General features: G+C 40.8%; 3 protein-coding genes across 4 annotated transcripts in view; 1 reads left to right on the top strand and 2 right to left on the bottom strand.

Moving 5' to 3' along the window:
- Nucleotides 1-50: 50 nt before the first annotated feature.
- Nucleotides 51-6,271, bottom strand: LOC115397879 (beta-1,3-galactosyl-O-glycosyl-glycoprotein beta-1,6-N-acetylglucosaminyltransferase). The gene is made up of 6 exons (XM_030104391.1): nt 6,194-6,271; nt 4,356-4,425; nt 3,803-4,091; nt 3,576-3,669; nt 2,478-2,882; nt 51-2,358 (listed from the first exon to the last, which is right to left on the bottom strand). The coding sequence occupies exons 2-6, from the start codon at nt 4,366-4,368 to the stop codon at nt 1,873-1,875; spliced, it is 1,287 nt and encodes a 428-aa protein (XP_029960251.1). The 5' UTR covers nt 4,369-4,425; nt 6,194-6,271; the 3' UTR covers nt 51-1,872.
- Nucleotides 6,272-7,673: 1,402 nt separating this feature from the next.
- Nucleotides 7,674-13,350, top strand: rfk (riboflavin kinase). Its single transcript, XM_030105673.1, has 4 exons — nt 7,674-8,196; nt 9,437-9,588; nt 11,092-11,194; nt 11,515-13,350. The coding sequence occupies exons 1-4, from the start codon at nt 8,115-8,117 to the stop codon at nt 11,676-11,678; spliced, it is 501 nt and encodes a 166-aa protein (XP_029961533.1). The 5' UTR covers nt 7,674-8,114; the 3' UTR covers nt 11,679-13,350.
- A 1,300-nt stretch (nt 13,351-14,650) lies between these two features.
- pcsk5b (proprotein convertase subtilisin/kexin type 5b) overlaps nt 14,651-24,764 on the bottom strand; it is a 77,816-nt gene continuing 67,702 nt past the window's right edge. For both annotated transcript variants that reach the window (XM_030104625.1, XM_030104624.1), the window contains 13 exons: nt 22,388-22,448; nt 22,157-22,302; nt 19,985-20,191; nt 19,714-19,797; nt 18,930-19,116; nt 18,629-18,843; nt 17,514-17,756; nt 17,191-17,424; nt 16,463-16,643; nt 16,154-16,371; nt 15,963-16,063; nt 15,408-15,612; nt 14,651-15,060 (listed from right to left, as the gene is read on the bottom strand). In XM_030104625.1, the coding sequence (XP_029960485.1) occupies nt 14,651-15,060; nt 15,408-15,612; nt 15,963-16,063; nt 16,154-16,371; nt 16,463-16,643; nt 17,191-17,424; nt 17,514-17,756; nt 18,629-18,843; nt 18,930-19,116; nt 19,714-19,797; nt 19,985-20,191; nt 22,157-22,302; nt 22,388-22,448 (2,492 nt within the window). The remainder of the gene's footprint in view (nt 15,061-15,407; nt 15,613-15,962; nt 16,064-16,153; nt 16,372-16,462; nt 16,644-17,190; nt 17,425-17,513; nt 17,757-18,628; nt 18,844-18,929; nt 19,117-19,713; nt 19,798-19,984; nt 20,192-22,156; nt 22,303-22,387; nt 22,449-24,764) is intronic.

Genomic DNA, 24,764 nt, shown 5'->3' with positions numbered 1-24,764 from the left:
TTTTGTTTGTTTGTTTTTTTATCTTGATTAGACAACACACTGAAAGGCAGTCAAGCTTAGTCCTGATTTATTTTTCTGTTTTGTATGTGCAAGACAAGATGAAATTTGGGGGGGAGTGTCTATATTTGTACATGTTCATTTGTGGCTTGCATGTTATTCATTTAATGTAAAATTTGTAAAAAAAAAATAAAATAAAATAAAAATAAAAAAATAATTTACATCATTAAAGATGTGTTTCACCCAAATGTTTTTGTTCTTTATTCTGAACTGATTAACACAAAATAAATTCATTCATTTTGACACAGATCAATAAAAAAAAAATACTATTTATTATTACAGTTTGCACAAACCAGTCATCAACAGTGACTTTCAAAAATAGTCATTTGCATTTGTCTTCATTTTGTGACATAAGTACAAATAGAAATGCATTTTGTTGGTGCTTTACATGATCGACCCCAGTGTGCACCGTAATTGTGAAAAGGAAGGAAAATAATTGGTTTTTATTATTTAAAAAATAAAAAAACAAGAATGTTTTCTCTTGCAAGTATTCATTCCCCTTCACTCTGATACCCTAAATTTAAATGTAATGCAACCAAATGCCTTTGGGAGTAACCTAATTAGTAAACAGAGCCCACTTGTGTGCAATCAAATTTCAGTATAAATCCAGATGTTCTGTGAAGGCCTCAGATATTAGTTAGTGGAAGAAATGGTATCTTGAGGACCAGAGTGTGACACAATGTGGAAATGTTCAAGGGGAATGAATACGTTTGCAAGCCACTGAATAAACGAACTGGACAAACAGTTTAAGTCGTTCTGAAACCACCATTAGCTGCCATTATCACATTCGTGCGTCATGTAAACAAGTGTGAAAAGCTTTGTGACTGCTAGTGTGAAACAGCACTCAATGCCCTCAATGTTCTGCCCAACATCAGTCACAATTCTGTATTTCTTTGTGTGCTTTATCTGATAAAGGTGATTCAAACTGAAAGTACATGAAATATCCAGACCTTACGGTTTTGTTTCAGAGATGTGAAAATGAAGTGAAACCTGTGGTTTTTGTGTCCCACATGTTTTCCACTGTCACCCTGCCTGGAGCTGCTCTTGAAAGAGAGGCGTTTGCCCCAAATCACAGTGTAGTTAAGAAAATTGAAATTATTTTAATTATTGTAATCACAGGTTGATGCATAATTGTATAGGACAACTACATGTCTTCTTACTGATTTGTGTTAAAATGTCCTGATAATAAGCAGTTTCCCATCGCAGAACTGATCTGAGAGACAGCCTCTTAATAATGTTGCATAATGCTAACCATTATTTCCTTTGTAGAAATGTATTGTTGATAGTTTTCCACAAAGTGACGGCGCATCATAACTGTATAAGTTGTATTGTTTGCTACAGCTATATGGATAATTGCAATGGTATACTTGTTGTTTGCAGCTTTGCCACAAAATAGAAGAGCAGTCAAGACTTTCGGTAAGCATGAATTTGTGTCTGACCTCCTTCTGAGGCAGCTTGAACATTGCAACTGCACACCAGTAACTGAGATTCTACAGGAAATGTAAAGAGGCATGGTGTAGCCACAAGCAACCCACTTCCTCTGCAGAACTCAGACTCCTTCAAGCATGTCATAGATGAGAACAGCTTGTCACTCTTGTGTTAAACAAACTGCTTATCTGTCATTCTGAGATGGCATAATGGACACGACTCATACCGTGCATTTTCACCAGTGTATCTGTACCAGGACATTTAGATCACCATTGGCCTCATCCATTGAGATATTATTGGTATTGTTTGTCTTTCCCAAGAACATGTGGACTCGTGTTTAGGCTGATGATGTTTAAAAATATTTTTGGTTGTAAAACAACTTTCTTGTTAGTGTGGCTCAGCCAGGGCCTGTTGTCGCAGATATTTTTCCAGACAGTAGACAGGAATGGGATCGTTGTATGCGTCAAACTTATTGGCAAAGAAGTGATGCTGCTGAACTAACCAGTGCAGGTCTCCGGCGCCGTACACACAAATGTCCCTGATGTGGTTGCCCTCACATTTTGGGTACGCCGCCTCCAGTGAGTCCTGCTGCCCTTCATGCAGTCTCCACTTCACCAGCCGCGACACGGCGTTTAAATCCGACATGTCGTGTTTGGGGTTGAGCCATTTTGAGCCAGGAACACCGGGGATTCGTTGAATCGTCGCCCAGAGAAACTCGTCCGGACTAAAGGTGTCTTTGGCCCACTCGATCAAAACTTGTATTCGGCTGTCCTCCAATACACTCCGGACGAAGCCCCGGCTGACTACAATATAGGCATTTCCTGACAGGATAGGCAGATTGAATGGAGGCGGCGTCTTCTTCTTGCTTGTTTTCTGAGACAAAAAAAAAAAAAGAACTCAAATTCATACACATTTTTTCCACAGTACCAGTTGTGTAGGTGTTTAGTGGGTCGACATAGGAAACATAAAAAAAAAACTCTAAAAAGAAGCACCTGTAATTTTTCACCAACAATCTTGTAAACGAATGTCACTCTCCACTTCTTCGCATCAGGAAGTTTTTCAGACTCCAGGCTGTTTCCGCCCTTCAGGGACCGCAGCGTCCTCACCATCTGCAGGTTGGTTTTCAGGGGGAAATCTTGTCCACACAGATTGATGAAATATTTCCATTTGGTGCTGGCATTGTAGAGATCAGCCATGCAGTTCAGGTCAGCCTGGACTCGTGACCAAGCGGAGTAGACCACGGTCTCAGCATGGCTGACCAAGAAGACGTTCGGGAAGCAGGACGCGATCGCCTCGATGGCGGAAAGCACAGAGGCCTGGGACTTTTTATCCACGTGGACGCAATAAATATTTTGAGGTGTGTAGATCGCCCGCAGGAGTCGCTCAAAGTTCTGCACCTGAAATATGAGAATGAGGAAGTTAGTTTTATTGATTGTTTGAATCTTTTAAGAAAACATTAAAATGGACTCTCTGACATGTCAGCGTACTGAAAGCTGAAAAAGGGTACAGATCAGTGAAAACCGCTTCACTGTGGACCACATGTCAACCGATGTTGAAAAAGGAGCCTCAGGAACTTCTCAGGAATATCCTTTGCAATCAAAACAGTAACATAATTTCTACTCATTATTGTTTATAATAGCAGAGTTTGATACAAATTTGGACTTTTTGGTCTTTATATCGAGCAAGTCCCATCAACATCATAAGCAAGTGTAAAAACTGAGTCACTCCATGACATGCATTTGTTTCTTTAAGCCTAGATGTTTAAGGTCAAGTAGGGACAGTACAAGTTACATTTAAGAATAAGGCAACAGCTTCCATTATAGACTCTTTTGACTCTGAAGGCCTACTGTCAAAGCGCACGTCTCCAATCTGTAATGAAGGCAGTTTGCTGAAGGAAAAGGACAAGACATCTTTGCATTACTGAATGTGTGTTTCTTCAAATTACGAAAACCTACCGACTGCAGTTATACAGCTGTATTTCAAACTGAACAGGCGCTCTGTGGCATGCAGTTTCAAAAATGGAACCTTATGTAAGTTACAGTGACCCCCTGACTGAAGTTTAGTTTAATTTAAACGCAGGTTGCACATACCTTGTGATGTACAACAATAGAGTATGCCAAAGGAAAGTCCTCTTCTTCTTTGCTTAAAGGGAAAGTTTGGTATTTCCCACTGAGCTTGAATTTCCTGTAAATACATAATACAGCACATTTTAAGGAAAACAATTCATCTTCAAAAATTCTGTGATCTTCTGTACATTCAGATAAATAATAGTTAAGATTTAGATTATTACTCAATTGTGTAAATCAAAGTAGCATACCTACAGTCCTGAGCTGCTTTAATGTAATGATCATCAGGGATTTGGTAGTGTAGGTTAAAGTCTTTGGTGATGGTCAGTAATTTTGCTTGAGCCACTGCCTCCCTGTCTCCTTCCAGGATCGCGGTGCAGTTACACACTTTCTCTAGCCCTCCGTCAGCATCGGGATACTCCAACCAGCTGTAGTTGAGGTTGTCAGCAGGAACCTGCCAGGTTTTTGGCTTACTGAAGTGGAAAACCATCCATAGTGATCCCAGTGCACCACTCAGCGTCAGCAACCACAACAGCCAACCTTTCAAGTTAAAACAGGTGAAAGAAAAATTAATTAATTAATTAATTAATTAAAATTAAATTAAAAAAGGAAAGTATAAGTGGAAGACCCCAAATACACTGATTGTACAGCAGTGCTCATCCTCAGGAGACAAAAACACGAGTCACTGAACTGTGTGATCATTAGACCTTCACTGTTTGTTCATTCTTCAGTTACTTCCGCATACGGCTCATTCATCACAGCTTTGAACAGAGGTTATTGTGTAGGCTTCAACAAGGTGCAGACCATTTCGTCTCATTTCGGAGTCCAGCAGAATCGTCCCTCCAGCGCTTCTACCTCAGGAAAAGAGACGTTCCTGTATCAACGTACATAAGAAATATACATCATTAGAGTGGTTGAAATACTTTAAATACTTTATAACTATTATTTAGCAATGACTGAATCTTCAGTCTGTTTCTTTGGTGAGTTATACTTCTTTAAATTAATATTTATTGTGTCACAATTTATGTGAGCATGTAAAAATGTTTTTTTTTTTTAATAATGTGTGGTCAGAACAGCCTGGAAAATCTGTTATGCTCAATAATAAGATATATGCTGCACAAATCTTTTTTCTAAAATCGTATATTGCTATTCAAGTGAAATATATCTATGAAAATTTCGTATTTCTTTCTGCCAAGAACAAAGCTGTAAGGCCTGTGAAGCATGTACTAATTTATTTGTGTCAAAAAGCACATTCAGTCTATAACTGACTCAATAATATATTAAAAAGAACAGTAACCAATAAGCCAGCTGGGAGTAAAACCCCACATATTTATCAATGCTTCAAAATGAGATCATGTCCATTGTATACTGGCAGAGACTGACAGGGAAGTACAAGACAAAGACTGTTTGTAAAAACACCATGAAAGTCTCAATTTATAATCAGTGAAAATGTTTCACTGATTCATCTCAGTACAAAATGATCTTATCTTTGACTCTGCAACCCCAGAATCATTATAACAACTCCCTGTACGAAGAAAAGATTCCATGGGTCGCTGTGATAAAACAGAGTTGCAGTTTGTGAGGAGAAGTTTTCTAATTTAAATTCTTCATTCATAAGAAAAGTATTGTTCTCACTTTGTTAAAACCATTGATATGGGGCTGTCAGTAATATCGATGGAGGAAGTAAAAAGTAATTTCTAATTCATAAATGAATGATTAACTCAAACAGTGAATCAATCGATAATTTGAAGTGAACCAAAGTAAAATGGCCTTGTGGAACCCAAGTCCTCAGTCTGAGTCTTATCCCATTTCAAACTCTATTTTTCACAAGAGTAACAAACCCAAGGTGTCAAAAGGTTGTCAACACAACTGCCCAAATCTGCTAGTATCAGGGTTCATCAGAGAGAAAATGTCTGAAAATATAAATCAGCTTGAAGAGAAGATTGAATCGCTGCATGAACTCCGTTAAAGTGACGAGTTTGTTGACCCAGACCGTACAGCAGTTGGCAGATGACAGACTGTATGGCGTGGGAATACTGTTGTTGAGCAGCCCATCAGTAATTCCATGGAATTGTCTGAATGTTACTCAAACAGCTGTTGAGGCTCCAGAGTCAAACATCTGCGACAGTGTTTCATACTGGAACTGCATAGGAGCCAGACCTAAAACGGTTCTTAACAAAATGTGTGATAACATTGACTATTCAGAACTCTCAGCTCAGTAGGTAGAAAAGACAAACTGGCTTGCAGAACTTGTCCCAGAAGTAGGAGAAACTTAGGAAGTGAATCTAAAAGCCACAAAATTATTTCATTTCAGACCTCATGTCCACTGTGGGGAAAGGAATTTAATCTTTCTATCTCCTTTTATGGCTGCTTGCATCTCCATTGGGATATAGTTCATTGACAACTTCAGCATCTTTTGGAATAGTGAGGACCACTTCAAACATGGTGAGGTTACATCAAAATACCACTTGAATCTGTTCTGTCTCTCTCTCTCTCTCTCTCTCTCTCTCACACACACACACACACACACACACACACACAAGGAGATGGATTTTATTTGTGCTAAAATTAACAAAAAATAAAAACACGAGTGGTCCAACAGTATTTGATTCTCTTCCTGAGCAGTAGTCAGCTTTTCCTACCTGTGATTGCAGGAGTGAGGGATCCACTACGAGTCTCTTCCTCTCTGCATCACTTCTTGTTATAACAAACGTCACGAGCCACGAGGCAGCGTGCTTTCATTGTCACTGAGGCTCTCGTCGGGTGGGGGCAGGGGGTGGGGTTCATCTGTATAAAAACTTTTGAAAGTTTAAAAAAAAAAAAATGCTTTTAGGTCATATCAGTGGAGGACCAAAGGAAAAAAAAAAACTCTTGATACACTGAATAGTTTCTCCAGTCATTGAAAGATTGTCCTGATTCAACCCTGTCTGTTGCAACATCTATTGCAAGTTTTGTCAAGCTTGCATTTCGAAATAAGCAAAAATATTACATGGAAGCGAAAGCAGATGGTCCACGATGTTCGTGATTTAAATCGTTGGAAATTAAAACTCTTGCTTTCATTCTCCAAACATTGTTACATTTTAATTCAAATAAAATTAATGGTTTACATGCAGGATTACTATTGCAACAACACATCATCAGGAGGGTAAAACTAACCTGTCTCACGACGGTCTAATCCCAGCTCACGCTCCTTATAGTGTTCCAAATCATAGAGGGAGATTAACGAAATAACGAAGTAGTACAAATATTTTTGTGTTTGCACATCTTCTTTAGATTTTTATTTTTATTTTTAAAATTGTTGCCTTCCAATCTATGTTCTTAAATCGTTTTGATGACAAACTGGAATCAACCAGCAAGGAATTTGTTGGAATCAGTGTGTTCCTTGATTTTGTGGTGGAAAACATTTGATTTTATGTTATATTGACGCATTGGGTATATTTTGTGATAAAAGGTCCGCATGTGACTGATGTCGATGTTATTCCTCCCATGTTGCGCCTCCGTGTGGACGCTCAGACGAACACACCAACGTGAACTGTGTCGGCCCTTTTGTGGAAGGGAACTGAAATTACAAAGTGTTTCTTATCGTTATTGTTTCTTTAGGACAATTGATTGCTATGCCTGTCCACTAATAACAAGAAAAATATAACTTTATAGGTTGTTCAGTCCTCCAACAAAGAGGCATGGCTCAATCAGAGTGTCACACCTGACGTGGTGACAACTACGGGAAGAAAGTTAAATATTGAGCTAAGTAATAGTTTAAAGACAAAATTTTACAGTTTCCTCTTTGGATCACTGGGATGAAGCTGGAGATGACGCACAAGGAAGTTTTTTTTTAAACATTCTTCCTGCTGCAGCTAAGATTTAAGACCTTTCCTTCATCAATTATTTGATTTGCATAATTTGACTTTGGTGTACTGCAGGGGAAACCACAAAGACACACTCCGACTAATTATTGTGATCTTTATTTAAGAACTGTTGTGTTGTAATTATTTTTCAACTTTTATTTCACCCTTAAAGCAGAATTGTTTTTCCGTATTGCCCCTGAACGCTTCATTCATCAATTTCCAATTACACCTGAACGCAACACATGACGCCGGCGTCACGTGGTCGCTGACGTCAGTTTTAGTATTATGAATACATACGTAGAGGTGTCATGGAGCTACACATGTAACATCACCGGCTCCCTGAGACCACCCGGCTTTCACTGAGACCCTCAAACTCCTCCCGGACCTCACTGGAGACCGGACCACGGCCTCCGCGTGCTGCTCAGACACCCCTTCCTCCGGACCGAGCCGCTCCGCGGACCGCGCGCCTCTTTGTCAAGCTAACTGGAGTTAGCACTGCTAGCCTAGCCGCTGAACTTTCACCGTCGCTGGTTCTTCGGACCCCGCAGAACCGGACCGACGAAGCTCGCGGCGAAACTGAACACAGCAGCGCGCTCCGTGCGGCACAACACCCAGACCCGAGGCGCTCTGGCGGTGAGCCAAGTCGGACTTCCGCGAGTCGCTTGAGGTCATTCGGTGTCGTCCATCGGTCCGAGGCGGCTGTTGTCGGGCAGCGGTCATGAAGAGCCTCCCGTACTTCTGTCGGGGAGAGGTCATCCAAGGCTTCGGGAGAGGAAGCAAGGAGCTGGGCATACCCACAGGTGAGCAGCGCACACACCGTCACTAATCTGTGGACTTTTCCACAAGGTGATGTTGTAACCTGCGCCACGTGACAGGTTATTTAACATCTGTACGTTTATTGCACATCTTTCCGGTGGTGGATGAATGAATTCTGGCTGCTTGCCCATATTCTGTGAGCTCGCCAGTGTTTTTAGCCAAGGTAAACGTGAGTTAAGGAACTGCAGGTGATGAGGACAGCGATGTTTCCCAGCTTGACTGGGATTGTTATGTCATGTTATTAAATAAATGAATGTTTACTGACCTGTAATAAGCAATCGACAAAATACGTGCGAGTTGTCAATGGGACATTTAGGATTTGTTAATTCGGTGTGAATTTAACAATAACATGTTCTGTGAAGTGCCTGCAAATATGTTTTTTCTGTCATGTTAAGTAACTTTAAAATCCAGTTAAATACACTAAAATAGACCGTCTATCTTCTCATTTACTCTTCTTTTATTGTTTTTATTTTTACTTTATGTTTTTATATTATTTTTTATGCATGTTTCTATTTAGTGTGTGGTGACATTGTAACCCTGTACAGCACTTTGGTCAGCAGAGGTTGTTTTTCAATATGCTCTATAAATAAATTTTGATTTGACTTGACCATCTGGAGCTTAAAGGAAAAGTGAAACCCATTCAAATGTGAATATTGTCAACCTTATAAAGTAGTGGATAATGAAAGGTGAAATTTCAAAATATAATAAACCCAAAGCAGCTAAATTTACTTTCTTTGAGTGAATCATTGTGAAATAGAAGAAATCTGAACAGACACTTAAATAGAAGGAAAGGTTGTCTGAGTTTTAGCTGCAATTTGTAGCTGAAACCATAAAACAGTTTAGAAAAACTCTTATTTTTGGGTTAACAGACATTAAGTTTAAGTGTGGCTCACATGCTCTTAATTCTGTAGCTATTTAGCTAAAGTTTAAAAATATATATATATGTTTTTTGTGCTTTACATTTATACTAAAACTTAGATATAATTTGAAACATCATCTTCTGACTCAACATTCAGACATTCATTAACCAGCCCTTGCTGAACTCACTCAGGCTTTGTGGCACAAGGTTCAAAGACATCATTTATTTACTTGTTCTAGTATGTTTTGTCTTTTGTGCTTAATTTTCTGCTGGCGGCCATGAATTAGTTCAAGTGTTGCTTTAAATTTTCAGTTTTCTCTGGTTTTGCTTCTGTTCTTCACGCCTCTCGTCCCTCTGACCTCCAGCCAACTTCCCGGACGCGGTGGTGGACTGCCTCCCCGCAGACATTAGCACTGGGATCTACTACGGCTGGGCCTGTGTCGGGAACGGCGACGTTTACAAAATGGTCATGAGTATCGGCTGGAACCCTTACTATAAAAACACCAAGAAGTCCATGGTGAGTGCAGATTAGCAGCGTTCAGGCTGCTTCTAGTCAGAAAGGAAATGTGCGTGTCTCGCATCCGTTTCTAGAAGAGTTAAGGTGATAAACCAGCGTTGGGTCTGGTCACAAGCTCAGTTACTCATCCTCCACAGCTTTGGCTGGAAAATCGGTTTTCCCACAGTGGTACAGCGATATCTCAAGTCATAACAAGAGCAGCTCGTTGAACCTTGGCTGCACATGATTGCAACATTTCAAGGTTTTCACCAGAAAAAAGTTGTTTGACCGAGAGGCCCAAGGCTAACAGAGATATGTTCCTGAATACGATTAGCTTTATTTCACATTGTGTTCAAACCTCATAATAATCGTTGGCTTATGTGATGTATGGATGAATCAAATTGGACACGTTTTTAATAAGATATTGTACAACAACATGAACTTTTTCCCCGTCACGACTTTTGTTCTGCACGAAAGGTTTTCATGAGATTTGACCTCAGCCACATTAGGGCTTCCTCACAATAGTCAACTATGAAGAATGAGAAATGAACTCATATTTCATTTAAATCAGTTAAAACCTCCACAACAATTCTGTTTCATTGTGTTTTTTTACGTTTGTCACTTCTAACTTAAAATATAAAAGTTTCACTTTCATATTGAAACTGTTTGACCACAATGGAAAATACATCGTCTCCCGAGACGTTTCCAACACTGAACGTTTCACCTCATCATACGTGCACAGCTTACACTCGTGTTCTTGCTTCTGAGTCTTCACACAATGAGAATGGTGTACACTTTCAAAATGCCTGTCTCTGCTGCTGCTGTTCTGTTCAAATACACCAAAAAGCTGCATCATCATCATCAAAGAATTGAGTCGCACTGAAATTTACCTTTGATTGATGGAAAATCCAAATTTTATCCACATTTTAGGAAATTTTATAACCTGTTTTAAGCTTAATTAGAATTTTCTGGCTAGTAAATGTCAAGCATTTATCCATTTATCCGTGGGGTTTTTTTTTTCCCTCTCATCTTCATTCTGCTGTGGAGAAGTGGGAACATACCAGAATGTGTAGAAGAAAAAAAGGCTCCTTTTGAAGTTGCATTGTTTTTTTCAGTTTTTTGTTTCTACTTTTTAACCTCACCATTGTCTGACTGTCACCCTGAAGTTTTAATTGGGTTTACTCCAGCCCACACAGAGGAAGTCCTGCTTTTATCACAGCACAGCCACGAGACAGCGGTGTTTTGTCCGCGGTGAAAGCCAAAACCTGACGGAGAAAGGCTGCTGTGAGAAGTGCTGAGCCCGCCGTAAAGTTAGAGGTCTTTGTGTTGAAAATTAGAAAGGTGACACACTTATTGTGAGTTCCAACACGAGAGCAGGCAGCTGTGCCCTGGCTTCTTGCTTCATAAAGGACTTCAAAGTTGTGATACAGTGTGTTTAAAGACATAAACCCAGCTCTGATTAGGCTCATATCTGTTCTAACAGCAGCTGTTATTAAGTTATTGATGTCCTTTTCTTGTTTCCAGGAGACTCACATCATTCACACATTCAAAGAGGACTTTTATGGAGAAGTGCTCAGTGTAGTCATGGTGGGCTACATCCGTCCAGAGAAAAACTTCACTTCACTTGGTACGCCCTTTTTTTTCCTCACTAATGCTGATCTTCATGGTACAATATTTAATACGTACTGTATGTGTGTTTGTATGTGTTATGCTGTCCACACTTGTAAATCCTAGTAAATTTATTTAAATCAGGTTTAAAATTGCAGGCTTGGTAGTTATTAACTGACAAACCAACAAGGATTCAAAAGAATGTTGAAAAAGTTGTACACAGACTCATGGAGTGCCACCTGTAGAGCAAAAATGACATTACATACAAGTTCTTTGTTTTATCTTATGTTACATTTATTGCTACTTGTATGTTCATCCCTCTTCCTTCTGTGCCAACAGAAGCCCTGATTGCAGCGATCAACGGTGACATCGAGGAGGCCAAGACGAAGCTGGAGCTCCCAGAGCATCTTAAACTCAAGGACGACAACTTCTTCACAAGTGCCGCCAGCTCGTCCTCAGGCTCGTCCACCTCTGTCCCAACCACGATTATGAATGGTCACTGACAGCTGGCTGGGACAGCAGTGGTCCACCTACATGCTCGTACACAGGCCAGGAAAACACAGATTACATTATACACACACAGACACACACAGAGCTTTGTGTGAACCTACAGCTTCATTTAGAAGTCTCTCCACCGCCGTTTTGGCTGCACCGTCATAATCAGAACTTCAATCAGCTTTGCTGTATGTTTCTTTTACTTCCTCAGCGTCTCTTTAGCAAGGCACTGTTCAGCTTCAAGTATGGTTTCTGTTGCAGACAGCCATTCTCTCCATCGATTTTGTTTACTTTGTGTACATATTTACACCAGATTGCCTCTTTGGGTTTCACTGGTTTTGCTGTATTTGGAATATTTTGTGAGTGAATGCTCTGACAGAAATACAAATCTTAGGATGAGGCTGACGACCAGTTCAGGCTGTCTTGTAATATTCTGTATATAAAGAATAACCTAAAAGGCTCAGAAACTGGACTCTCAACTCATCACACTCTTCAGTTCCTGTTTCAAATGGTTAAAAGAAGCATCCTGGGCATTACTATCTGTAACAGACGAGATCACACAGCAAGGCCACGTTATGCAACAGTCAAGCGCAATGCAAGGCAGCAGTGATCAAACGAAATGATGTGAAACTAGTGAGATTGAAGTTCCTGGTTCTCTTTCAAATCCCCTCATTCATAAAATATCTTTTTAAGTGACCCATAGTCTTATATTGCTGCCCCCTTAACATGTGTTAAAAAAAATTACACCAGCCACTGAATTTGAGAATTTGATGCATTATTAGTGAAGTAATATGAATTTATTTAGCGTGTGTACCAAGATGGATTAGCATTTAGTTTCAACAGCGTTGAATCTGCAGAGAATTTTCTGAAAAACACCATCACTGATTAAACAAGCGGACTGTTATGCAACTCATTTTGTTTTTTTATTTAACACCTCAGTTCCTATCTCATCAAGATAAACCCCAGCTTGTATAATTTAAAAAATGTGAGTGAACCACAAGTCAACAGATGCCAATCTCAGATGTCCTTTACGTCTGTCGTCTAGTTTTGAAGATTTTTAACAAACATCTTACAAACTGACGTGAGAGAGCTGAAAGGAAGAATCCGCTCCTGGTTTGCGTGCGCCTGTACATTCACTCACAAAGACAACGTCAAGCAGGATTTCCAAGTGTCCCCAGTCATCTGAACCTCTGTTAAACCTATTTTTAATGAAGAAAAGTGTAAAATATATGTTGTTGACTTATGTGCTCTATAACATTATTTTAGAGGATTATAAATTGTATCGAAGAAAGTAAATATGACTGCTTTATATGAACGCTGACGTCATGCAAGAGAAGCCATGAGTCGCCGATGAGAAGTGCTTGAATGTTTTCTGGTACCTCTGAACCTCGTTTTGGTAGTTCTGCTTTTTACTTTTTCACCGATTTATTTTCAAGAGGGAAAAACTGGACTGAGGTTAATAAATGCGATGATTTATAGAACTTGTTCTAGATTATAAGAGGGAATATTTCATAACAGACAACAGTTTCAATATTCAAGGGTTTTCCAGTCTCACATTGTTGCACTTATCAGTTGTAGATTCTACAGGACCCATGGTTACTGCATGTGAAATTGACGATTCAGCACTGTTTTTTTCCCCCATGTGTGTTTATTTAATTTACACAAATAAATCATACAATCAAAAAGTATTTGCAGTGTATTTTTTTTAAATAATTGTGTATATATAACAAGAAACACCATCTCATCTCAGAAAGACCATACAAGCCAGAAAACGGGGAAGTCAAAACATGGAGTTAAAGGAAAGTAAACATGTAAATCGTGGGAATTTTCCTTTGTGCAATCTGGAGTTGTGTTGTCAGTAAAATAAAAAAAAGAGCTCCACTGCAGACTAAACAAGAAAACCTGAATATTTTTTTCTCTGTAAACAATGAGACTGAGAGTAGCACACAGTAGCACACACACACTGACAACCTACAGGGTTGTCAATCTGTACATAAAGAAAAAAATATAACACCGAATGTTTTCTATTGATTCACATATAATAATTTAAGATGATTTAAATCTATGACATAAAAAACACGACATACTCCTATTTAAATGCTCATCGATACATTTCACCATATTAAATGTTCGAGTCCTGATTATGGGAAACATTTCATCTGAAATTAAATGAGGTCTTTGATATAAAGTGCAAAGGTCATCTGTGGTCTCATTAAAAGCCAGTCTGCTGATATAAGGCCCAACAACGCAAACATGTCGTGTTTGATCATTTTACAATTATTGCTTCATCAGTTCATGTTGTAAACACATAATAGTTTCTTCAAGTTCGTTCTGCTTAAATGTGAAAAAAGAAAAAAAAAAAAGACTCTCTTCTCACTCAAGTTTCAGCGTCTTAAGAGAAATCCAACCCCTAACTACACACCTGTCCAGTCCGTGAGCCAAGCTGCTTAATTCCACAGTAAACCACAATTATTGAACTCCAGACAGAGAAACAAAATAAAAAAAGGAATGTTCACAGGCAGTTCAACCCACACTGATTCATCGGGCAACTCGTGTCGACCATATTTACACAGCAGCATCATACTGAAAACAGGTAAGTTCTGCAATATCCTGAGATCTGTCTCTGACATGCCACTGAATGTGACTGTGGTGTTTTTTCTTACCATTAGAAAGACAAAAAACCTGAAAATGTGAACCATGTCTATATATAATAGGTTCTTTTAAGCAAATATGATCAGAAACGCCAGCTCTGAGGTCCTGACCTGATGTTGTTTATGAGAAACTACTGGATGGATCTCAGTGAAATAACTTATCAAGACATGATTACAACTTGCCACAAAATGCTGATTAGACTTTGCTGGAGATTGAATCACAAACGCTCATAACGCCTGTCAATACTTGGGACTTTCTCATCATTTAAATACCTTTTCACTCAAAAGCACACGTGGCAGGAGGCATTAAAATGTTCAACATGCGCTTTTCATCTGTAGGAGTATGTCTCATCATCATACTCCAGGTCTATTTCTTCGGATTCTAAGAGTCCATACTTGAATTTCCGATACACTGTTCCATCCTGTCCCATGTACACAATATCTTCATCGTCGTCTTCCTCATCGTCATCCTCGGAGTCAATGATCCTGTCACTGTACTCTCCATATGGGGACGTGGACGACTCTGACGCCGGGCCTCCGTTGGTTTCCAGTTTCTGATACCCTCCGGCTTTGGTTTGGGCCGAGGTGGCGGCTCTCTTTGATCGAGTGTTGAGGTAGTAAAAGAGCCCTCCGCCCACGGAGAGGATGAGCAGAACACAAAAGGTCACCAAGCCTTTGGCTGAGCTGCCTTCACCTTCAGCTGCTTTTATGAAGAAGTTGACACCCAGGATGCACTCCGCTGAGAGGGCGAGAGAGGAAAGACCAGAATGTTTAAACTGACGTTGTTTTTCAAAGACCTCTGCCTCAGATTAGCAAAATCAAACTGTAATTCGAATGAAATACCATCTTGTCCACACAGCCAGAAGCCAAGGAACATTTAATTTACCATCCCTTTAATATACTGAAAACACTTGCTTGACTAATCAGTGTGAAAGACGTCAATTACATAAATTACACACTGCAGCCATTCCAAATGGCAAATGCCCAAAAGGAAAACAGATGACTCGTACCCAAAAACGATTCTCCATGATCGAGTGCTTACAACGTGTGTCAGTCTGAAAGTTCCCAGCGTGAGCCCTCGTTTACCTCTTGACGACTCGCAGTCGCAGCACTCCTTGGGAAACGGTTCATCGTGGCCGTGTGTCTCGTTTCCGCAGCAGCTCAAGCAGCGGCCGTCGTCAGATAAGACCTTGCTGGGGTGGCACATGGTGCAGTTCCACGCGCTGGGACCTCGGCACTCGAAGCAAGAATGGTCGCACGGTTTACAGTTTGGTTCATCGTTCCAGCTGTGCTTTGTTTCAGAGTCCTGAGGTTAGAAAAAAAAAAAACAAACAGGCATGAGACTGAGCGATGCCCTCTGATCAGGATTCTTACCCAACTTGCAGCTGCAGCTTTGATAATGTCCGTTGTCCTATAAAAGGTCAACCTCAAGTTTCGATGAACATGTCGAAACGCATCTTCACGAAGTGGTTCATCAAAACGTCTTCATGACCACCATTTCACAATAAAAGCATGAACCGATGAAGCCACTTGGATGGAGGACATACTGTACACCTTAAGATGACCAAATCCAGCTGACCTGATTTAATTTGCTCTGAGGCGCCTCCTGTTTGGACAAATGAGAATACACATAGACGTAACCTGTGAAGTGCCGTAGTAGCCGACGAGGCACAGAGAGCTGCAGATGCCGTTCATGTATTTGTAGCCATCATAACAGGACTGGCAGCTCAGAGCTCCCTGATCTGTAACGAGAGAGAAATAACACACAAAAAAATATCAGCCGTCAACCATGTTGAAAACTCCAGACACACAGAGCTTCAGTCAAACCGTACCATAGCAGGTCTTGCAGGAAGGATGACACTTGTGACAGGTGGCGGCCCACACGTCTTTGTGGTAGCCTGAAGGGCAGCTCTTCAAGCACTGGCTCCACGACTTCATGTGGACGTAGCCCTTCCTGCAGCTCTCACAGTTTTTGTTGCCTGGACCCGAGCACTTGCTGCAGGAAGGGTCGCATCGCTCACAGAGCATGCTGATGCTGTTGCCAAAGTGACTGAAACAGGTAGAGGATATCAGTTTGGTTATTTATGGGTTCTCATTGCCATAAAAAAAAAGAGGAAAATAGAATAGTTTGGTTATTTAACCTCTCTGGACAGGTTTTCACGCAGAGGCTCCCATGCTTGAACAACCCGGGTTTGCATTCCAAGCACTGCACGCTGTGATGGCCGACGCAAGACTGGCAGCTGGAGTGGCAGCGCTCGCACACACGCTCGTCCTTGTCCTCAGCGTAGTAACCAACAGGACACTGGTGCACACACGTGTTGTCTAGTGGACAAAGACAAAATCAGGTCTTCTAAAGAAAAAAGTCCTTTTGTGGAATAATTTGCAGCTTATTGGAAAAAAAAAAAGTCCAGTTCATTTGAAGTTATTTTTGTCAGAAAGTGGTGGAGTTCCTTTACCAATGTTACATTTTACCATGCCATCAATGAGAGAGGTAACTTTGCCCTGTCTCATTAATGAAGACACTGATGCTGCTGGAAGGCAGCATCGGCTGCACTGTCAGCGCTGTGAGGGTCAGAAATCACGACTGAATCACCAAATACAGGTTCTGTGAGCTGGAGGAAGATGCTCTAAAAAATAATCATTTTCTCATCATTCATTGCGATAAATTCCCAGCATGCAGATTAGCAGCTAACTGAGGACTAATGAGGCTCTTCACAGCAGAACACATAAAGCATCCAGTCCCACAGTAAGTACCTTCAGTGCATTATTGCCAAAAGTATTGGCATTTCAGCAGCACTAATTTAATCCAGTGTGAGGAGAATGCCTGATATTATACTTCAGATGTCTCTGGGTGGAAATGAAATCTTACTCAGTAGGAAATGCGGCTTGCTGCAGGTGAGGCAGTGCTCTTTGCCGGGGCCGGAGCACTGCTGGCAGGATGAATGACAGGGCTGACACTCTCCCTTTTGGTCCACGTATGAGGTCAAGGGGCACTGTTGGGCCCACACACAGTGTCCGGTGGCGTCTTTGCGCCTTTCTGCATCACAGCTGAGGCAGGACGAAGGCTCGTGGCCCGAGCAGGTCCGACATGACCGGTCGCAGTCTGAAATGATAAGAAGCCTGTAATCGTCCTGTGATCTCTGCAAATGAATAATCTTACAGTCACATTATGCAGCTTTTTGCTCTGCCCACCTCTGCATTCATTGCTAGTTTTATCGTGGTAAGTGCGGTCAGGACACCGGGGCAGACACTCTCCGTTGTGACGCACGGCGTTTGGGTTGCGGCACACATCACAGTCGTCCACGTCCGGTCCGTCGCACGAGGCACAGTCAGGATGACAGCGCATACACTCCTGCTCCTTCTCACTGGGGAAGAAGCCTTTGGGGCAATCGGCCTCACACTTGTCATCATGGAGGAAGTAGTATTGTGTACAATCTGCACGAGAGATGAGAAAACAAAAGAGCATGCATGAAAATTATTTGCCCATCATTAACAGATTACTTGGAATTGTGAAGAAATTGTTTTGAAGAACAGACTCGGAATTTTGTGAACACCAATAAACTGACAGACATGGATGACATGAAAAGTTAAAGCCTTTGTTCGGTTGAAAATATCCTGAACAAATTGAATTGAATTTTTTAAAATGATTTCTTCTTTCCTCAATCCACCATCAAATTTACAAGAAATCAGGTTTTTGTTTTGCTCGGACCTGATTTCTACACCCTGCAGACAAAAATGTGTTATTGCTTTTAACATCAACACAATCCTGTTAGGATAAAAAAAAAAACACAGACAAAAAAATAGCTAAAGTTGTCATGTCAGATCAATATTCCAAACAAAACTTTACTTTTACTGTACTTTTCATGCAGATTGTTGAAACTCAAAGTGCTTCACACAGCAGCAACCAGACAAAACCGGGAGAGACCATTAATATAAAGAGAAATTAATAAAACACTTTATAAGGGAAATTAAGACGGATTATTAAAATGGACAAAGAGAAAGAAGTGGTTTTATTATTCTAAAATTTGTTGTTGACTCGTCCTGTCTTTGTGAGCTCCAGTATTTGTCTGTTCCCAGGTCAGCTGTCTTTCTTCTGGCCTGCAGCTCCTTCACTTGGCTTTACGGCCCAATTATTTGCAGTTCAGAAAGCTCTCTATATTTACTGCCTGACCCTCCACTGTGGCTCCTTCTTCAGCTCTTTCCAGTTACTAAAACACTCAGTGAAGTCACCTTTTAACACCTTTTAAAATCTCAATCACTTTCGGTATCTGGCCCTCCGGAGGCCCCCTCCCGCCCACTGCACTTACTCTTACAGAGGCCGTCCTCGTTGCAGTCGGTACAGTGAACAGGGCAGCGATGGCACTCCCCGTTGTTGGCATAATAACCGTCTGGACAGTGGCCCTTGCAGGAGTGGTCCAGCAGAAGGTACTGCGTTTCACAACTCAGACATTTAGTGGGACTGTCCTCGCAGGACGCACACTCCGGTGCGCACGGCTGACACACATCGTTTTGAGGAAACCCTCTGAGAAAAGAAAAGAGTACCAGGTTTCACTGATGTGTCACAATAGCTTGTGCGCGTGTCAAAGGATGAGACGGCAGGAGATTCACCTCGGACACTCGGCTACACACACTCCGTCGTGCACATAAAGGCTGTTGCGACAGCGTTGGCACTGTTTGGTATCCTGGCATGTCACACACCCCCTCATGCAGTCCTCACACTTTCCAGAGGTCTTGTTGCCAAACGTACCGGACGGACAGCGCACCATGCAGGTCTGCTGATCAGTCAGAAACCGATCTGAATGCAAAATTAGATGGGTTGAAATTAGATTGGGCCTGGATTTCTGCTTGGATACTGCTGTGTCCAAGCGTGGGTCAAGGGGGAGCTGGAGAGAATCCCAGCTAAGACTGGGTAAAGTAATGCAGGGTGCATCCTGGAAAGGTCTCCTTATCAATCACTGCTTCAGACCGAACAATTATCCTGACAGTCACGTCTTTAGTACGTGGAAGGAAGCCAACTTCCTGCTTCTGGGGACATTATTATGAGGAAAAGATGCAAACTCCACACATAAAGATCTAAACAGAAATACAAATTTTGCGTTATCTACTGATTGAAAAAAGTCACGGTTAAAATACTATTATTTATGTACTTTTTTATTTAGGGCAGCATAGTAGAACAGTGGTTAGCACTGAAGACTCACCAGGTAGAAAAATTTAGTTTGACTCCTGGATCAGGAGGACTTTCAGTGTGGAATTTGCATGCTGTTGTTTTTTTTAATTTTTTTCCCCCAAGTACTGATTTCCTCCAAACTCTAAAAATTATTTTAAGTATTTGAGGCCAATTCGTGACAGTAAATTGCTAAATTGTCTGTCTTTATGTCATCTCATCTCATACCTGAGTAGCAGCTGCTGCAGTCTTCCTTTCCTGCACCATAGCAAGTCTTACAGTTGGAGTGGCAAAGCTCACATTTATTCTCACCTGGAGCCACAAAGAAAATGAGAATGCTTTGATGAAATCCATTTTACGTGCACGGTATTACAAACTACGGGACAGCAGAAATACATTTGCTGCAAATGGACTTTCTGTGAACGTCAACAAGGCTTAACATTGTTAAATTAGAAATAGAGCAACATTTCACTAGACTGAAAGCATAAAACTGTCGTACTGCTTCTGTAGTGATTCTCAGGGCACACAGTGAGCGCTCTGCTCTCCACACACTCCCCGCTCTTCAGGGTGAATCCGTCCTCGCAGGAGTCACAGTCGTCAAAGCCCGGTCCTCCGCAGGAACGACAGTCACGGTGACACGGCTCACACTCCTGACCCTCTTGTTCCACAAAGAAGCCCTCCTCACAATGATCCACACACTCTCCATCTGTTCACACAAACAGATCTTTTAATTTCCTCCAAACATCATAAGAGAATTGACCAGCAACAAACAACATTTCAGTTCCATTTGGATTGTAATTCTAAATATTGTTTGTTTTCAGTTTTGTAATAAGGAGTTCTCAAAATGTTCTTGCACCTTTGTGGGTTAAAATTCGAGATAATAAAGATATAAGATATATTTATTCGAGATAAGATAAAGAGAGATAATTAACAGCAATCTTTGGAGCCACGGTTTCACTGAGAAAAAAGTTTTTAACTTTCCACTGTCAGTTGTTTCCGACCTCGTTTCACATTACTAAAGGTCGATATGACTGATCTCAGCAAAGGGGACTTTCAGTGCGGTGTGCACGTCACTCCTGCACCAAAACCGACACTAAAACGCTTTCTTAAAAAATGATTTGAGTGTTTTGAAGTTATCATTTTGGGGACGATGCCTTCATATGTAAAATATGTGGTCAAATGTGTGTCATCAGGCCAGCTAGTTTGGCTGTTGAGTTGATTCTCCTACAAAATAAATGTTCTTGCAGCAAGCCTTGATGAAAAAAAATCAGCTTTTTGAAAGAACAATATGATTTACAAATTTCTAAAATTTAATCATGGTTTTCTACTTTTTGTTGCAGTTTTTAACCTTGAATGGAAAAGACTGAATACTTCCTCCACTGTTACATTATCAACAAAATCAGGTTTCTTGAACCTTGTTCAGTTCAGCTAATTCTGTTACTATTCTTATACGCACACGTGGACAAAATTGTTGGTACCCTTCGTTTAATCAAAGAAAAATTCACAGTGCTCAGAGAAACAACTTGAATCTGACAAAAGTAGTAATAAATAAAAATTCTATGAATTTTAACCAATGAAAGTCAGGCATCGCTTTTCAATCATGCTTCAACACAACTATTTAAAAAAACAAACTCATGAAACAGGCCTGGACAAAAATGATGGTACCCTTAACTTAATATTGAGTTGCTCAACCTTTTGAGGCAATTAGGCAATCAATTCCTGTAACTGTCAGTGAGACTTCTGCACCTTTCAGGTTTTTGTTTTTATCAATGGTGTCCTCCTTGGTCGTCTCCCATGAAGCCCACTTTGGTTCAAACAATGACGGATGGTGCGATCTGACAATGATGTTCCTCGAGCTTGTGGTTCACCTTTAATCTCTTTTTTCTGGGCTCTTTTGTTACCGTTCATACTATCCGGTCTCTTTAATTTGTCATCATTTTTCCTCCTGCGGCCACATCCAGGAAGGTTGGCTGCAGTCCTATGAATCTTTCATTTCTGAATAATTTGTGCAACTGTAGTCACAGGAACATCAAACTGCTTGGGGACGGTCTTACAGCCTTTACCTTTAACATGCTCGTCTATAATTTTCTTTCTAACCTCCTGAGACAACACTTCCCTTTGCTTCCTGCCATGTTGAGTGTGGCACACTTCATGTGACTACCTGCCGCCCTCTATATGAGCCACTGACTGATTACAAGATTGGAGACACCTGTGATGCTAATTAGTGGACACACCTTGGACTGACATGTCCCTTTGGTCACATCGTTTTCAGTCTTTTCTAGGGGTACCATCATTTTTGTCCAGGCCTGTTTCTTGAGTTTATTTTTTTTAAATAATTCTGTTGAAGCAAAATTGAAAAGCAATGTCTGACTTTCATTCGTTAAATTTCATAGAATTTTTTTATTATTATTACTTTCGTCAGATTCAAGTTATTTCTCTGACCATGTGAATTTTTCTGTCATTAAACAAAGGGTGCCAACAATTTTGTCCACGTGTGTCTATTGTGTATGCTTGCTTTCACTAAACCCACACTAAAATTAAAAAAAAAAATCTTGGCTCCTTTTCACTGACATTTATTTAAGTACCAGCATCCAACATGTTACATGATACCATATCCAACCTACACCCACATATTTGCAGTGACAGATGGATTAAATGGTCCAGATCTTACCGGAGACGTAGAATCCCTCCTCACAGAGGTAGCACTGGGACTGGTCGCAGACTTCACAGTGCCCGTCTTCACATGGAGAACACTGCATGGTTTCGTTGATGCTGTAGGTCCGGTCTGGACAGGAAACATGACAGTCGCTGTCTAACCTGGCACCAAGCACAAAGAGGAGAATCTGTATGAGGATGGAGAAATCTGGAGCCTGAAATCAGAAAAGAAGCTGGTGAAACTTACTGGTAGTAGCCAGGTTCACATTTGAGGCAGATCATTTTATGCTGCGCACCTCCAGTATCATCTGTAGAGAAGAGCAGAAATTACTACAAATTACAAAAACCAACAGCACATATATATTTGGGACGGCGCCGTTTGAAACAGTAAATAAAGATTATCAGGTGTTGTGATGTCAGTTTAGATTTTCGAGTCAAAAATTTATTTTCACAAATGAGGTCAAGAGGAAACCATCATTCATTCATTCAGGGTTCAGTAGACTGCACCAGACTGAGAATGAGAACAAGAAGAAATGTAGTTTTAATAAGATTTAGACCACCTGTCAAGTTGGATTTCTCTGCAAGTACACTACTTACTGAAAGTATTTTTTTTTAAATACTTAAATGAATATTGTATAGTATAAAAATAAAAGTTTATTCAATAAACGGAATGTAAAGACAGACAGCAAGCTCTATCAATGAATTAAAAGGCCATAGTTCTCACATATCCTTACAGGAGACACGTTTTGGCTTTATAGTGACAGTAACATCTGCATCATTTTGATTCCTCCACACAGGTAAACAGCTGGACTCAATTCAGCCAGTAAGATGAAAACTCAGGAAACTGAACAATGATTTTTAATGAATTACCACAGCGCCACCTAGAGGTTTTCTGGGAAAGCACCTTCTGTCGCAGAATGAGCAGACAGGAAGTATTCAAATCAAATTTTGAAATCAAATTTTCTGTTGAATAATAGCCTTCTCTGTGTATAGTTCTATAAGATTCTGTATGTAATATTCATATTGGTTATCGGTGAGTGCTGTGTCTATAGGAAGTGTTTGTCAGCAGCTGAAACCAACACGTCTTGATAGATATATTCAGTTCCTACAGTAGTAATCATTACTTCAGATGCATTTCCTGTTACCACCAGCAAGGGGCGCTCTGACAACACACATTAAATGTGATCAGTCTCCTGCCTCATCAGCTCAGTCCATCATCAGCATGATGGGGATCAGCGTAAAATCTAAGAAATAAATCAACCACAGATGTCTGAAAGCTACTGTGAAGGCCACCGTGTGAACTCAGGTCGACAGTTCCTGTTTATTGTTTAGTTTGTTTGTTTATTTCTTTCATTCCAGGTAAGTCAGATTTGTACATGCGGCCTTGTCTATCGAGGTCTAAAACCTGAGAGCATACAGATTCGTGGGGTCTGACTGCATTGTCCCACCAGTATTTACACACAATCAAACGTTAAATAATTGTTTTAGGGTGAAGGTGAGGTTATCATTATTATAATTACAGTTGTAGCTGGTGTTGCACTCCAAGATGTGATCTTAAAGGAGTAAGAAAGTGAGTTTGTGTTCATGAATGGACCCCTTGCAGCTCAACAAGTTAGCTGCGTGATTATTTACTCATTATACTGCAGATCTGTTTTGGTTGAATACATGTTGCATTTTAAAAATTGAACACCAAAGAACACTGAGAGAGGATAGAAACAAATGTGTTAGGTGTGTGTGTGTAAGAGAAAGGATGCTTGCTTGATGGCAAACTAATCAATTTCTTTTGTTGATCAAAACCGTCTGACTGAGGACAAGTCACCCGCCGGTTCAAAAACCTCAAAACATCTCCAAGGACAGAAGGGAGGGCGCCAGAGGAAAAGAAAGAAAGGATCAAACTTGAGAGAGAGAGAGAGAGGAGGGGGGGGCTACTTAAAAAGACACTTGTGCAGACTTCCCTTGGGACATTCATCGTCTCCAGAAAAGCCTCTGACGACCCCCACACCCCATTCCTGCTGCCGTCTCTCTCCAGCACCCACAACTTAACACCGCACTGGTTTGCACTTCAATGCAGTCGACAAGCCGCTACCTGTGAAAGCCATTACTCATACAGCAAGAGACCGGGAGAAAGGAGAGGTGGGAGGGACGGAGGTATAGAAGAGGAGTGAGTGAGCGAGCGAGGAGCCGGAAATCATGCCTTCAGGCTGTGTCTATGTGAGGGAGAGAAAATAGCGCCCGCATAAATATTAACTGTGCGTGCCAGGGGAGGGGGGGATTTCAGCAGAATTTAAACTGGTACACACATCCTGAGGTATTCACTGGTGGAATGTGCAAGCACTCACACACACACACACACACACATACACACACTCGCAGTGTGCTTGGAAACTACATATTAAGCCATCATTTACAGAACGCATATGATATACACGCATATAATCACACTTAAGTGAACATTCAGTCCCATAAAAGTCACAGATAAACACAGAGTGGAAACAGATGAACTCGAGGTTTTGAGTCACCTCCAATCATCACCTTTGCAGAGACACACCATCCCAACGCACTGCATTCATCATTTCATATATCTGACGTTGATTCCAATAAAATAAATAGGTGAATATCATGAT

Source organism: Salarias fasciatus, chromosome 12, assembly GCF_902148845.1.
Source record: "Salarias fasciatus chromosome 12, fSalaFa1.1, whole genome shotgun sequence".
Lineage (NCBI taxonomy): Eukaryota > Metazoa > Chordata > Actinopteri > Blenniiformes > Blenniidae > Salarias > Salarias fasciatus.
This window is presented reverse-complemented; position numbering and strand designations above follow the sequence as displayed.

What these genes read in the sequence shown, in the direction of transcription:
- rfk (XM_030105673.1), top strand. Translation starts at nt 8,115, where the DNA reads ATGAAGAGCCTCCCGTACTTCTGTCGGGGAGAGGTCATCCAAGGCTTC. An exon ending in GGAGCTGGGCATACCCACAG is followed by an intron (nt 8,197 to 9,436) that starts GTGAGCAGCGCA and finishes TCTGACCTCCAG; the next exon opens with CCAACTTCCCGGACGCGGTG. An exon ending in GAAAAACTTCACTTCACTTG is followed by an intron (nt 11,195 to 11,514) that starts GTACGCCCTTTT and finishes CTGTGCCAACAG; the next exon opens with AAGCCCTGATTGCAGCGATC.
- LOC115397879 (XM_030104391.1), bottom strand. An exon ending in CTATTGTTGTACATCACAAG is followed by an intron (nt 2,883 to 3,575) that starts GTATGTGCAACC and finishes CTCATATTTCAG; the next exon opens with GTGCAGAACTTTGAGCGACT. An exon ending in TTGTTGGTGAAAAATTACAG is followed by an intron (nt 2,359 to 2,477) that starts GTGCTTCTTTTT and finishes TTTTTGTCTCAG; the next exon opens with AAAACAAGCAAGAAGAAGAC.